Source organism: Trichomycterus rosablanca, chromosome 22 (genome assembly GCF_030014385.1).
Source record: "Trichomycterus rosablanca isolate fTriRos1 chromosome 22, fTriRos1.hap1, whole genome shotgun sequence".
In the NCBI taxonomy this organism is placed as follows: Eukaryota; Metazoa; Chordata; class Actinopteri; order Siluriformes; family Trichomycteridae; genus Trichomycterus; species Trichomycterus rosablanca.
The window spans coordinates 20,468,618-20,484,225 of record NC_086009.1 but is presented as its reverse complement, the minus strand read 5'-3'; the positions used below and the strand labels follow the sequence as shown (position 1 = coordinate 20,484,225).

The window sequence follows — 15,608 nt, the reverse complement described above, 5'->3', positions numbered from 1 at the left end:
TAGATCCAACACAACCATCGAGGTGGTCCCACAGATGCTCAATCATGTTCAAGTCTGGGGAATTAGGGGGCCAGGGTAGTGCTCGGAAGTCTCGCTCATGCTCTTCCAACCAATGTGGGACATTTCTAGCCGTGTGACGTGTCGCATCGTCTTGCTGGAAGATCCCATCCGCGCCGGGGAAGATAATCAGCACGTGTGGGTGTACGTGATCTGCTAGGATGGATTGCACACCTTATATACCCACCAAGCTGTGTGCATTCTCATTCATTCGACTTTAAGCAGGTCACTGGAGATGCTTCACACCAAGCGTGTGGTTTAGCTGAGGTCTTACCTTCCTCATAAAAATTACTTTTATTCATATTAGCAATGTGTGTGGCTGAACTAATCAGAACTTAAGAGGTGTGCACATACATTGAGCCGTGTTGTGTATTTGTGTTTAGGCTAAATTATTACACTTTAGAATTCAGTCTGACACAGATATCCAACAGCTCCTTCATTTCTGCTTCACCCCAATTTGCCCTCAAATCTCCTTTCCTAATAACTTGAGTGCATTTGCACTTCGGAACTGATGTAGCTCCAGTGTAATACTGTTTTTTAGGTTTAATGTCAAGCAAATGATCATTAATTACTGCATACATTATATCTAACACATCCTTAAACGTACAAATATATAATAATGCATCGTTATAGAGAAAACAAATCTTTTAATAGAGAGTAAATTCACACAGTGCCTCTCGGATACTGTGTATCCTTTCCATAGCGCGTCTCATTAAATGAAACACTTATTTAAACCTCTAGGGTTCCTCCGACCACTCCATTACAATATAACATAAGAACATAAGGCTTAAAGTGATGACAAGCAAAACTATTCCACTATTTAATCCGTCTGTAGCGATCTCTCATGTCAGGCACGAGTAACAGGGCTGTAACTCGATTCACTCTTCCTCCATCTCACTGTTTGGGCTTCAGTGCTGCAGCAGCTACGCCCACTATAATGGCCACGACGGTGAATCCCTGGGCAAAGATGCGGGTGCGCATGAGCAGCTGGGACTGGCGCGTCTTGCCCTGTTTGAAGGCACGGAGTCCGTAGATGAGCGCTCCAGCCGTGCCCAGACAACCTGCACACACGACCACACAAAGGACAAATTAAGTTGAAGCAGATACCCTCACCTGACACTTTATTAGGTACATGTACCTTACAAGTCCATTAATTAGCCTTTTAATGAGCTAAACCTATCACATGGATCCACTTTGTGGTGCCACCTTTACTGGTATTGCCCATTTTGCCTTACATACTAATCCATCTGTGTGTGTGTGTGTGTGTGTTTCCCCTTTTTTACCTATTTTCATCTAGTTGTTTCTAATTCATTTGGACTCATTTATGTCCCAGATTCAAAGGAAACTTTTTTAGCAAATCTGTCCTGTTCCTGCTCTGGTATATTTTCATATGAGGTCCAGGGATCCCTTATAAATGTACATGAACTAATAATAGTTATTATATAGAATTTGGAAATGTAGTACTACGCTGGATGCTATGATGGTACATTCGGTATACCGTCTTAAATTCCTTGTACAGTATGGATTTTAATACATAGATATTACAACAGCTGTAGGCTTCAGTAGGCAGCTAATCATATAATACTGTTCGCCGCTGAAAGCACTAAGGAGCGCCTCACTAGTTAGCCAGGTAGCGTTAGTATAACAGTGTTAACAGATGAGAGAGGTTTCCTTAATATGGTCGAAAAAAATAAACAAAAACAGATGGAGGATGAAGAGAGGGAGACCAAATACGCACCGGAAGAACCTGCCGAAGAAATGAGGCGTGTGGGCAGTTTAGAACAGACTAAAACACTATATACTGTATATCACGAACGCAGTAACGATCCACATACGCAAGGACACGATTCCTTTACAGACAGTCGAGACAGAAGCTTTCAGAGCGATAATTAAAACACTGGATTCCAGGTTTGTCTTACGGGGTGAAAATACTGTTAGTAATGTTAGTCGCTATTCCAACGTTAGAAGCGAACTGGAATCAAAGATATTTAAAGTCGTCCACTTTCCTACAACAGACCTGTGGACAAGTTGTACAGTGGAGTTTGCAAACGTTGTTTTATTCATAAAAGTGAGAGTTAAAAGTACTTGTATAATACCTAAATATTAAATAAACTATAATAATTGTATTTATTGCAGACTGATTCCATCATACGTATATTGTGTCATTTTGTGAGGTCGAGCAAAGCTTACAGCACTTAAAACCTTCATTATATACTTATGACAGTAGAATAAGCCACAGACATATAAAAAGTCCCAGTCATACATCAAAAAACATACCGTGATATACCATAAAACCGTCAGAATCTTAAAAAATACCGTGATACAAATGTTTGGTCATATCGCCCAGCCCTATTCATTACCCATCTATCCATTTGTATATCTGTTTATCTATATATCCACCCATTTATCTATCCATTTTTAATATCATCTACAAAACATTTATAAATAAATAATGAAATCGAATTAATCGAATAAAGATTGTTATTACGATTATTCGATTATTATTGTGTCATTATAACTCAGAGGTCACAGCCAGCCATACAGAGAGAATATGTAACAGGAACAGAGCTGCTAAAGGGCATCAAACTTTAGGACACATATTAAACAAAAGAGAATAATACATTTAGAATAATAAATGTTTGTGTTGATAAAGAATAAAGTAATGTAATAATGGATTATTTCAGTAGTAAACAGTGATATTTAAGGTAAACAGCAGCACTACTGAGTTGTTTATATAACTCACCGATAGGTACAAACGGGTTCTCTTTAGTTTTGCGGATGAATTTATCTCTGAAGCCCTCTTCTTTAGGCCGGTGGAGAGGACTGAACCCCTCTATAACGGGAGGATCGGACAGGTCGAACACCGAGGCTCCGGACGCGGAGGCTTTAACCGCCTGATCTCGGTCTACCGGACTGGAAGCCGCCGCCATGGTGCACCATCAACAACTGTCACTACCATCGAGCTGCTCTGACCTGTACTGCGCATGCGTGCAGGTTATACACATGCGCAGTGAAGTAATGAAGAACAGGCGAGGGTGCTCAAATTTTTACCTCAGCAATAGTATGTTCCACTACTTCCTCTTTGCACACCCATCCGCACTGTTTTATCTTTGCACTTAATTTATGCTTTACTTACAACTGAAACTTAACAATCTACACCAGCCTTACGATGTTTACCAAAATAACACCTCCATATGTACCCACAGGCCCTGTTGTTGTAGTGTGGTGTTGTGATTATACAGATAGTTGTTCGTATGATGTGAATCTTTATAGTGTGTACTATTAATTTTGATCTATGTAACTTGCTACTGAGGCCTTAGTTTCCTTCAGGATTAATAAAGTATCTGTCTGTCTGTCTATTTGATCATTACTAATAATAAATATGACCAGTGTTTTGGGTGAATCAATTAATGAATTCATTAAAAAAAACTTCTGGGGGAGGCCTAAACCCACCAGGATCAGAATCAATTAGGTACTGAAGTAAACGAGTAAATGAATGAATGAATATGCATGAATAGATTAATGAATATGAGTGAATAAGAGAATCAATAAATACATTAATAAATGAGTGAATAAATGAATAAATTAAGGAATAAATGAAGGAAAATCAGTAAATACATCAATAAATAAATGAATTAATTAATTAATATGAGTAAATGAATGAATGTATAAATGAATATGGTAAATAGAGGAATGAATAAATGAGTAAATGTATTCATTAATAATTATGAGTGAATAAGAGAATCAATGAATACATTAATAAATATGAGTGAATAAATGAATGAATTTAGGAATGAATTAATGAAAATTAGTGAATACATTAATAAATGAATGACTGAATTAATTAATATGAGTAAATGAATGATGAATGAAGAAATGAATGTATGCATTAATTAATGAATATGAGTGAATAAGAGAATCAATGAATACATTAATAAATATGAGTGAATAAATGAATGAATGAAAGAATAAATGAATATAAATCAGTGAATACATGAATTAATTAATTAATTAATAAATGAATGAATGAAAGAATAAATTAATATAAATCAGTGAATACATGAATGAATGAATGAATAAATTAATATAAATTAGTGAATACATGAATGAATGAATGAATGAATTAATTAAAGAATAAATTATTATAAATCAGTGAATACATGAATGAATGGATTAATACATGAATGAATTAATGAATGAATTAATTAATTAAAGAATAAATTATTATAAATCAGTGAATACATGAATGAATGGATTAATAAATGAATAAATTAATATAAATCAGTGAATACATGAATGAATGAATGAATGAATGAATAAATTAATATAAATCAGTGAATACATAAATGAATGTTTGAATGAATGAATAAATTAATATAAATCAGTGAATACATGAATACATGAATGAATAAAAGAATAAATTAATATAAATCAGTGAATACATGAATGAAAGAATGAATGAATGAATGAATAAATTAATATAAATCAGTGAATACATGAATGAACGAATGAATAAATTAATATAAATCAGTGAATACATGAATGAATGAATGAATTAATATAAATTAGTGAATACATGAATGAATTAATTAATTAATAAATGAATGAATGAAAGAATAAATTAATATAAATCAGTGAATACATGAATGAAAGAATGAATGAATGAATGAATAAATTAATATAAATCAGTGAATACATGAATGAATGAATGAATAAAAGAATAAATTGATATAAATCAGTGAATACATTAATGAATGAATGAATGAATGAATGAATGAATGAATAAATTAATATTAATTAGTGAATACATGAATGAATTAATTAATTAATAAATGAATGAATGAAAGAATAAATTGATATAAATCAGTGAATACATAAATGAATGAATGAATGAATGAATAAATTAATATAAATCAGTGAATACATGAATACATGAATGAATAAAAGAATAAATTGATATAAATCAGTGAATACATGAATACATGAATGAATAAAAGAATAAATTGATATAAATCAGTGAATACATGAATACATGAATGAATAAAAGAATAAATTGATATAAATCAGTGAATACATGAATACATGAATGAATAAAAGAATAAATTGATATAAATCAGTGAATACATGAATACATGAATGAATAAAAGAATAAATTGATATAAATCAGTGAATACATGAATGAATAAATGTATAAATGAATAGATTAATTAATATGATGAATGAATGAATACTTTTATATCTTGTTAGAAGTCTCCGGCTCGGCAGGGGGCGTGGTTCACGCACGGCGACGTCTGACGTGTAAGGCTACGTGCGCTCGGTTTAAACGTCATGACGCAGTGTTAGAGGTGATGGTGAGGGAAGATGGCGGCGCCAGAGGAGCAGGATTTATCTCCGGCTCAGACTGAGAAACTTCTGCAGTTTCAGGTTCTCGCAGCTTCATTTCCTCTCGGGTTTTACTGGCTTTGAGTTTTTCTCCACCGTGACTGTACCGTTTCAGCGCTGCTTCAGGTGGCGGGGTTAGTTTAAACGTGTTATTGTTGTGAAGTGAAACTGTTAGCATCCGACAGCGCAGCTAATCTGAGGGACTGGATGCTCCTGAGCGCAGTTTCGTTTATAACATTCATCACATTTAAATAGGAAATAGATTTTTATTTATATTTAGAATGTTCTCCATCTGTAAATGATATTAATAAATAGACTTGAGGCTGATTTTCACCAGCAGCTGTCAGTTAGCATTAACTTGGTTAGCAGTGGCTCTGACACAGCTCGTTTCTCCGACTGTGTTTGTGTTTCATTCTGTTCCTGATTTTTACTTTTCCTGCCTTTAAACTTTATTAATCATTTATTTATTAATGTATTTCCTTTCTCTCTCTTTGTGTTGATTGTAATTGGTGATCTCCATTAGTTTCGACTCGTCACAGCTTGATTGGCTGACTGACTTCATACAGTCACAATTGTCACCGAGTTTGTTCTTCTGAATGTCAACAAATGTTTAATTTAACACAAATTCAATCAAATTAAACATAAATAATCATAAAAACTCTTAATAAAAGTAGCCTAAATGTGGATATCTGTACAGAAACTCACCAAGCACTTTATTAGGTACACCAAGCTAGTACATACTATTATTGATTATTTTACAAGCTATTAGTACCATACAGATGAACTATGTGGATATACAATTACTGTATGTAGCTCATCTGTTGCTTTAAATAATTAATCAATCAGAAGCAAACCCAACAAAACAGAAGGTGTTTGGGTGGTGGACCGTTCTCAGCCCCGCAATGACACTATCATGTTAATATTTACATTTACATTTTCAGCATTTAGCAGACGCTTTTATCCAAAGCGACTTACAATTATGACTGTACACAATTTTTATTTTGAGCAATTGAAGGTTAAGGGCCTTGCTCAAGGGCCCAACAGTGGCCACCTGGTAGTGGTGGGGCTCGAACCGGCAACCTTCAGATTACTAGTCCAGTACCTTAACCACTGAGCTCCCACTGTCCCTAATATAGTGGTAAAGTGAATATATGGTAAATATAAGGGGCAGGGTAGGGTACCGGACTAGTAATCAAAAGGTCGCTGGTTCAAGCCTCACCTCTGCCAGGTTGCTGCTGTTGGGCCCTTAAGCAAGGCCCTTAACCCTCAGTTGCTCAGATTGTATACCGTATCTGTACTGTAAGTCACTTTGGATAAAGGCGTCTGCTAAGTGCTGAAAATGTAAAGTGTGTTGTTCTGGTATGAGTTTAGCAGGTACAGCAGTGTTGTTGGGATCTAGCCTCTCGATCAGGAACACATACCTTTCTTGCAGTAATTGGTGGGTAGCACTGCCGCCTCACAGCAACAAGGTCCTGGGTTTGATTCCCAGGTGGAGCGGTCTGGGTCCTTGTTCTCCTCGTGTCTGTGTGGGTTTCCTCCGGTGGCTCCGGTTTCACTGCCAGGCCACATCCATGATGATTGTTATGTATGATGTCAGACTGTGTGTCTCTCCCACTTTACATCCCTGGAACTTGTGTGATTACAGTGGGAACACGGTGTGATTGATGACCGATCTTATCCGGTCTTAGTCTTGGCTGTTTTTCAAGACCCTCATTATTGATTTCTTGTTTATTTTGCTATAGTATCGAATACATGCAGGTCTGAAGGATTTATTTGCTTAGATTTGTTAAATATTATTTTAAAGTATCCTAGGCTCTCTCCGAAGGTGTGTAGGGCCATGACGTCTCCCCTCTGTCCAAACTGAACTTCAGAGTAATGACCTTGCTCAAGTCAGCCACCACCTCTTGGGAAGAAAAAAAAAAGGAATCGGCTGAAAAGTCGTCGTGCAGATCAGTGTTTTGGCTTTTTAAAACTGCACGCTAGTCTGAATGTATTGCTGAGATTGTTTGATATGATCGATAAAATATAATTAAGCCCACTTAGAACTCACTCTCGGACTCCTGGACCTTTACTGCTTCACCTCTCTGTATCCTCATAATAATGAAGTGAGAATTCGTACCACGATGGCGTTTATTTCTCTAACTCTGGTCTGAATAAAATTTCTGATCCGTCCCCCTCTCAGGACCTGACGGGACTGGAGTCCATGGACCAATGTCGGCGCACTTTAGAACAGCACAACTGGAACATCGAGGTAAGAGCTAATAAACGTGCTGAATTATTCATTCCGAGTTGCCGTGCTGAGCTGTTCCATGGTGATGATGACAGTAATGGTGATGATAAATCTTGTTTCGTTGCAGGCCGCAGTACAAGACAGACTTAATGAGCAGGAAGGAGTTCCGAGCGTGTTCAGCCCACCTTCCGTCAGACCGTTACAGGTCAACACAGCAGACCACAGAGTGTATAGCTATATAGTGTCGAGGCCTCAGCCTAGAGTAAGTCGTCCGTCCAGCTCTACTATTAATGTCGTAGAAATATAATACCTACCTTGCAGTAAATGACACACACGTGATGTTAAAATCCAAACAAATAAATAAAATATTGGTGTTTTTTTTTAAATGTCTCAAGTAAATGATTTACTTTTCATTTTCTGCGTCTTCTTTCAGGGTTTACTGGGTTGGAGTTATTATTTGATAATGCTGCCGTTCAGATTCACATACTACACATTTCTGGACATATTCAGGTAATTTATATTCGCATTAAAACTGAGCATCCAGTATAGTATTGGTGTTTATGTGATTCTTAATAATAACAATTTTATTACATTTGAGGATTCGTGCCTCTGCGTTTAGGTTCGCCCTGAGGTTCATTAGGCCCGATCCGCGCGGTCGTGTGACGGATCCGGTCGGAGATGTCGTGTCCTTTATCCAAAGTTTTGAAGAGAAATACGGACAGTCACATCCTGTATTCTACCAGGGAACGTACAGTCAGGTATGCTGATCGTTTGTTGGAACGTGGTTTTAATTAAAATGAGGTTAAATAACTGCAATTAGGCGACTTTTTGATAATTTTATACACAAGTGGAAAGCAAAATTACTGAATCTCATCCTTTAAACATTGTGTTCTGCTGACACTGGCTTTACTGCCTTGTTCCTCACCCCAGTGTTATGTGGGTAAAATAAAACACATTGAGTTCAATCTAATTAATTAATTAGCCAAATGAACCGGGGTGTGACCCGGCTGTACCCTCAACACCAGACAGAATCTACGAACGTATAAAATCTCCTGGCTTTAATCGTGTATTCAACCTGTGGGGTTTTTGAGACCCCAAGCATAACTGTATGAATTAGAGGGTGTTGGGAACTCAATATCAACATAAAATTATGTTTATTTGCGTATGTTTTCATAAATTATGGATGATAATGAGGTTTAGGATGTTTTTTATGCTGTTTGAGAGGGTCTGAGGTCCCAAGGACCCCACAGGGAATATCGGGGTGACTCATTTGATTAGTGTGGTTAAAACAGTTGAAGGGAAAAATAAAGCACTTATTCCGTTTCTACCAAAAACCTATTAATGCCCACCTCTGGGTATTAAAAACAGAATGCTAAGTGGCACGTCTTGCCCTCTCTACCTCTCACAGGCTCTAAACGACGCGAAACGGGAGCTGCGCTACTTGTTAGTGTACCTTCACGGCGATGACCACCAGGACACCGACGAATTCTGCAGGTAGGCGGTTTTACCTTTTGAGGATATACCCGAGCTGTTGAGTGGGGCTGAGGTCAGGGCTCTGTACAGGCCACCGGAGTTTCAGTTATGTTGGAACAGGAAAAGGCCTTCCCTAAGCTGTTACCGCACCTTTTAGGAAGTGTTGCTACTGAAAGCTTTGCAGTCTCTTTCTGGGAAAACACACGTTATTAATGAAATTAATATAAAATGATGTTTACAACCATGCATGTGAGCTGTTAGTGGAAGTTGCTGTAACTGTTCACTCCAGAATACATTACATCTACAGTTACTGTCAAATTATTGAACTATGATTTATGCTGTCAGTTTAAGAGGATCTGCTGATTTAGATTCGTAAATTTTTACTCCATCTGGCCTTACATTGTTTCGTTTCCCCCTCTACGTTCCTTTCTCAGGAACACGTTATGTACTGAAGAGGTCCTCACTTTCATCAACACGCGGATGCTTTTCTGGGCGTGTTCCACCAGCAGGCCCGAAGGATACAGAGGTACACGTCACACACCTGGACTCAGATTCTCTAGAATGCTATTAGAAGGTTCATACACGTGTCAAAGAATTTTGTGGCGACTCGTTGCGTCATCGTACGTTTGCGTTCAGTGTCTCAGGCCTTGCGGGAGAACACGTACCCGTTCCTGGCCATGATCATGCTGAAGGACCGGAAGATGACCGTAGTGGGGAGGCTGGAGGGCGTGATTCAGCCCCAGGATCTCATCAATCAGCTCACGTTCATCATAGAGGCTAATCAGACCTACCTGATGTCTGAACGGCTTGAAAGGTGGGTGTCCTGTTTTCTTTTTCACTTTAATACACAGCATTAAAATAAGGTTAATGTTTGACATCCTGTTCTAAAACTATAGGCATAAATAATACGGATTTTTTTTTTTTAGAAAGATTTTGGAATGCGTCTATGGGATATTGTGTCCATTTAGTCAAAAGCGCATTGATGATGGACCAGAACTGCACTTCAAGACTCTTTAAATAGGCTGAAAGTCAGGGCTCTGTGCAGGCGCTGCACCACTTGATCGCCTGTTATGCAGATCCTCGATTCTGATTGCTTGTGTGTGTGTGTGTGTGTTGCTCAGGGAGGAAAGGAACCAGACGCAGGTCCTGCGGCAGCAGCAGGACGAAGCGTACCTGGCCTCGCTGCGTGCCGATCAGGAGAAGGAGCGGAAGAAGAAGGAGGAGCAGGAGCAGAAACGGCAAGAGGAGGAGGCGGAGCGCCAGAGCCTGCTGGCCGAGGAGAGGAGGCGCAGGGTGAGCAGCCGCACACGCAGCGCGTCGTTTCTATAGGACACGGCCGGGCTTGGGAAACGTAGAGCGGTGGGGTCGCAGTGGGTCGCAGCGGGTTCCGTCTGAGTGACCGCCTGCACGATTGTGTTCGTTCACAGACGCTTGCGGAGGAAAAGGAGCGCAAGTCCGAGTGTCTGCCCCCCGAACCGCCGCAGGACGACCCGGACTGCGTGGAAATCATGTTCAAACTGCCCAACGACACACGCGTAAAGCGACGCTTCCTCTTCTCGCAGTCTTTGACGGTAAGTCCACACCAGCAGCGTTTTGGTAAGATTATGGGTCTGCCTGAAGACCTAGTGAGCTGCCTCGCTGCCTACTGCCTACCTGGTTAGCTGCCTCAGTAGAGAGGATCGATCTTATAAGGCAGATTATTTAGACGCACTACTTAGGACAGAGATTACGCCAATAACGTCTCCCTCTGTGTACCGAAAACGGTTAAACCGTCCCTTACGAGCCCGAATTTACAAACAAACGACACTTGATGAATGTAATGAATGAGAATTTATTTACATATGAAAAGAACTCGATCGTAGAATTTAGACGCGCCCTCTTCTCGGGAGTGTAGGAGGGCACTAGGTTTTCAGACCCACTGTGTCTGCTGATTGGCCAAACAGGTCGGTAGCACCTGTTTTTTTTTGTTGATGTTTTTTTGGCTCGGTGGGGAGCACTGTCGCCTCACAGCAAGAAGGTCCTGGGTTCGATCCCCAGGTGGGGCGGTCCGGGCCCTTTCTGTGTGTAATTTGCATGTTCTCCCACATCTTGTGTTACTAGTAACTACCTGTCCTGTCATGAATGTATCCAAAGTGTTTAACATGATGTGAAAATCCTAATAAATAAATAAATAAATAAACAAACACACCATGTTTTTTTTTTTTCAGGTCATACACGACTTCCTGTTCTCCCTGAAAGAGACGCCGGAGAAATTCCAGATCGTGACGAGCTTCCCGCGCCGCGTGCTGCCCTGTTTGCCCACCGAGGAGGAGCCCAATCCCCCCACGCTGAAGGACGCCGGCCTGAGCCGCAGCGAGGTGCTCTTCGTGCAGGACCTCACAGACGATTGACATTGAGCCGAGCGCAGCTTCCTCGCGGCTAAGCGCCGTCCGGCTCTGTGAAGCGGCCGCTGCGTGCGCGAGGGATGGTTCACACTTCCTTTAATTCAGTTGCAGATCTGCCCCCTTTCTCATCGGGTTCTGTTTTACGTAAGCGCGAGATATACGGGCCCTGTAAATACGACCCCTATATTTAAAGCCTAAATCCAGTCCACGTTACTAGTTTTTTAAGCGGATTGAAGATGACCAGCTCTTACACGATGACCAAATGAGGGACTGTTTGCGACTTATACCATTAAATTGATGTGGGTGGGTGGGTGGGTGGGCGGGCGGGCGCTTTGTTTGGGGTGGGCGGGCGCTTTGTTTGGGGTGGGCGAGGGCCACAGCTTTTCTCTGTGGCTTTGTATCTGTAGTAGTAACGTGTGCCTGTGGTCATTCATTAATGCCTCCTTCGCCCAGATTTCATCCGATGGGGCTGCTCGTGTAAAGATGTAATTTTTCCAATTCTAAATTAAACATTTTAAAAACATTCCTGTTGCTTATTTGAAAATAAAACGCTGATTTATGTGTTTAGGACTGTGGAAAAAAATCATTAAATGTGCTTGCTGTGTCCGAGGGAGGGTGGGGCAGGCTACTTCTTTAATAGGGACACACCTGATTAGTCCTGGTTATAGGTGGACAGTTCGAGACTAGAGCTGTCTTCTTTTATTAGTGGACACTTTCTAACAACAAAAACATTGTTGACTTTATATTTTTGGTAATGGTGTTATTGTCGTAGCGATGGGATGTGACGTGCAGGACTCAGTTGTGACAGTATACAATTGAGGGTCTTTGATTACTTTGATAACCTTCTGATTACTAGTCCAGTACCTTAACCACTTAGTTACAACCGCCCTATTTGTATTTTCCTCCAGGCATTGACTTTAAGGTGTTTAAAAATCCCAACAACACTGCTGCACCTGCTATACTTATCCCACACACACTACAGTGTTATTACCATATTGGTGTCACTGCAGTGCTGAGAATGGCCCATCACCCAAACTGCTCTGGTATCCGGTCACTGGGGTACAGAACAGCAGCCGGGCTACAGTCAGTAACTGAATACCCACAAATTTAATCTGGATCAGGTGCAGCTTGTACTGCAAAGTCAATAAATGCAGCTAATAAGGGGCTTGGTACGTGTATAATCCTGTAATGGTCACTTCACCGTGATCATGTAATATGTTCAGATTGGACGCCCAAGTGGCGCAGCGGGATATTCCGCTAGCACACCAGCGCCAATGTTCTGAACTCCTCGGGTGGAAACTCGGAGTTGCCACCGGTCGGCTGGGCGCCATCTAGAGGGCATAATCGGCAGTGCCTGCAGCAGAAGCGTCTCTGCTAGGGTGGGATGTCCGGACTATGTGGGTGGGGTCTTCAAATGCTGTGTAAGGATCCTAATTAAGCAGATAGAGAGGTGAAAAAGAGGTTCCGCTAAGGGCTGCGCAGGTCAGAGGAGGCGTGAGGAGCAATATATCCACCTCGACTGCAGTCGGGGATTCAATATTTACGATATATCGCCCAGCCCTAGATTAGCTATGCCTGAGGAGGGGATGTCAAAGCCTTCTAGGGCCCACTGCAGCCCACGCCAGGATAAATCAGTTGATAAAAATGAAATGAAGGTGTTAAAGTATTGATTACTGCTAAAAGAACTGTGTGTGTGTGTGTGTGTGTGTGTGAGATGCAAGAAGACTTCAGACAGTTGTTTGAACAGTAAACAGCTGTATTGTGCAAGATCAGTTAGAGCAGTGATTACTTAGTCAGCGTAGTATTGGTATACATCATACATTTATTAGTGAACAACCCTCTCAAATCAGCCACAACAATTAAAAAAAATATGATTGCACTACTCGGTAAAGCAGAACTAGCAACTTTCATTTAAAAAAAGTACAAATCTTAAAAATTTCAATCAGTATACAGACGTGTATATAATAATACACTATACCTAGTTATATGTTAAATGCTACAAACAATATGATTCAAATGGAATGAAAAAAATTATAGTATTAAGAACCATTTCCTATATATAATATATATTAGCTTTTTTATTTTTTTACTGGGTTTTTTTTCTTCCAAATACAAACATGGCAAAAATGAGGTAACTGTAAATGTGCAAGTACCAAAGCAAAACAAGAAAGTATTCCTAACACAGAACACATGCCTGTGGCCCTGTCGGTGCCCTGGGGGGGGCTACGGAGTGTAGGTGGCACCCCCCTGAAGGCCAGGGCGGCTATTAGAACAGTAAACAATCCACGAGCCCACAGCAAGAAAAATCATTGGTAAACAATCAGTGGCATCTACGGAGCAATCAACAAATCACAAGTCCTAAAGAATCGGAGCTGCTTATTGGAACACAACTTTTGCACCACACAAGCTGTGAGATTATTCATTAATCGGATCACAGAAAGACTACAAGGTTCTATTTATGTATGTTTGTTTTTTTTCAGTACAGGTAACACTGAGGTTCTTAAGGAATCAGATTCATGTGAAAATTTGCTTAGAAATCTAAATAAGACAACGATAGAAACAGCCGTCAGATCCCCACCCCACCCTCGCCCACCCCGCCCAAGCTAAAATGCTCATGTATATGGCAGCTGAATTCTTTTATTTTTATTTATTTATTTTTTCTTTTAAACTGCAACATTTACAGATAGTGCTTGGTTAAGGTAAAAGACCCCTATGGCAGGTACATATTTTTACATTTTGGTGCGAGCAAGACAAGTCCCCTTTAATACACGCTTGAAATTTAAGGCAGATGCACTCGATCTGATCGTGCGGGCAGTAAAAGAAGACGACACGGCGAGGACGCGCGCTGATAGTGTCGCTGGATTAACAGTAACTTTAGTTTAAAAGATTCTTTCAGTTAAAACCCTGTCGACGCCGTTAAAGCAACCGTTCGGCGGAAGAGCCGAATCTGCTGACATGTTTGCGTTTGTATTTTCTGTCCTTTTTTTGGTGGGGGGTGTAAGTAACATAATTCTGCTTTGGCGCAGCTGGTAGGTTTGACGCCCACCTCCAGTAAGTGTCTGTGAGGTGTACGGGTGTTCGGTTTACCCAACACCTCTCAAAAACACAGAAAGAGGTCTGATGGATTCAAATTGTAAAGAAAAGCTGGAAGATCTGCAGACGTATTTCGAGGTGAACCGAAAGGCATCCAAAGTACGAGGGACCTTCAAAAAGTTTATATTTTGGTTATAAATGGTGAGGGTGGCAGGAGGAGTAATTGGTCGTGTCCGAGAGACTGGTTGATTGGGAGCTTATGGTCCGAACTTATTAAGAAGCTTTAAGGGGAAGGAGATTTTCATGTGATGATGTGAAAGCAGCGCTGCATCAGTGGCTACACGCTCAACCAAAAACAAAGATACGACGCTGGGAAAATGCATCGGAAGGTGACGATGTAGAAAAGTGAGTTTGTTTTTGAAGAGTTAAAAAAAAAAGTACGGAAACCTTTTGAAGAACCCTCGTACTTTTGGACCACTAGTGGGATGAAATGGGTCCTGAAAGGTGCCTTGTTTTGTGATATGAAGTATATAACAGTGATGGAAAAGCAGAGCAGGCTCTGTGGTACCTCAGTAAATGCTCTTGGTACACAGACTGAACTCAGACATGAAAGGTTTCACTTGGGGGAAGAACATTGGATGCGTCTAAAAATCTCAAGATCCCTGTGGAACACCAAACGATCTGGACTGATCAGCTCCACTTGGGTTGAGTGGGATAAATCTGGCAGAACGATTGCATTAACGGAGCGTATTTAGGGGCACTACTAGCACTGCATGCTATAAAGAGTACGTGAGAGTCATAGCACACTATTGCATTCCTGTATGTGAATGGAGCAACAGACATCTAGCACCTTTTCACTATATGGCTTTCAGTGATCTAGTATTCAGTCGCTGAGGCAACAGCAGAAGCACGAATGTGATCAAGAGCCAAAAACGGCCTTCTTCCCACACCATCTACACCCAGCCAAGCACTACAATCACTATTTTTTTTATCTATTTTTAAGTGTAGTCGCTCGGTTCTGTGCAGTACGACGCATGGCAGTTTTCAGC

At 40.4% G+C, this 15,608-nt stretch overlaps 2 protein-coding genes across 3 annotated transcripts; one reads left to right on the top strand and one right to left on the bottom strand.

The window, feature by feature from the left end:
* Positions 1-684: 684 nt before the first annotated feature.
* higd2a (HIG1 hypoxia inducible domain family, member 2A) lies at positions 685-3,021 on the bottom strand. Its single transcript, XM_063018992.1, has 2 exons — positions 2,801-3,021; positions 685-1,118 (listed from the first exon to the last, which is right to left on the bottom strand). The coding sequence occupies exons 1-2, from the start codon at positions 2,985-2,987 to the stop codon at positions 952-954; spliced, it is 354 nt and encodes a 117-aa protein (XP_062875062.1). The 5' UTR covers positions 2,988-3,021; the 3' UTR covers positions 685-951.
* Positions 3,022-5,401: 2,380 nt separating this feature from the next.
* On the top strand, positions 5,402-11,829 carry faf2 (Fas associated factor family member 2). Of its 2 annotated transcripts, none has more exons than XM_063018670.1 (11): positions 5,402-5,481; positions 7,622-7,690; positions 7,797-7,931; positions 8,103-8,179; positions 8,289-8,427; positions 9,078-9,163; positions 9,577-9,668; positions 9,779-9,956; positions 10,264-10,435; positions 10,570-10,713; positions 11,350-11,829. In XM_063018670.1, exons 1-11 carry the CDS (start codon positions 5,419-5,421, stop codon positions 11,530-11,532), a joined length of 1,338 nt encoding a protein of 445 aa, XP_062874740.1. In that variant the 5' UTR covers positions 5,402-5,418; the 3' UTR covers positions 11,533-11,829. The 2 variants fall into 2 exon arrangements, with proteins under 2 accessions (XP_062874740.1, XP_062874739.1); XM_063018669.1 differs by having other exon boundaries at positions 8,268-8,427.
* The last annotated feature ends 3,779 nt before the right edge of the window (positions 11,830-15,608 follow it).

Coding starts and splice junctions, on each gene's coding strand:
- higd2a (XM_063018992.1), bottom strand. CDS start 2,987: ATGGCGGCGGCTTCCAGTCCGGTAGACCGAGATCAGGCGGTTAAAGCC. Junction 1,119..2,800: donor GAACCCGTTTGTACCTATCG/GTGAGTTATATA, acceptor TCGTGTGTGCAG/GTTGTCTGGGCACGGCTGGA.
- faf2 (XM_063018669.1), top strand. CDS start 5,419: ATGGCGGCGCCAGAGGAGCAGGATTTATCTCCGGCTCAGACTGAGAAA. Junction 5,482..7,621: donor AGAAACTTCTGCAGTTTCAG/GTTCTCGCAGCT, acceptor TCCCCCTCTCAG/GACCTGACGGGACTGGAGTC. Junction 7,932..8,102: donor TGTCGAGGCCTCAGCCTAGA/GTAAGTCGTCCG, acceptor GTCTTCTTTCAG/GGTTTACTGGGTTGGAGTTA.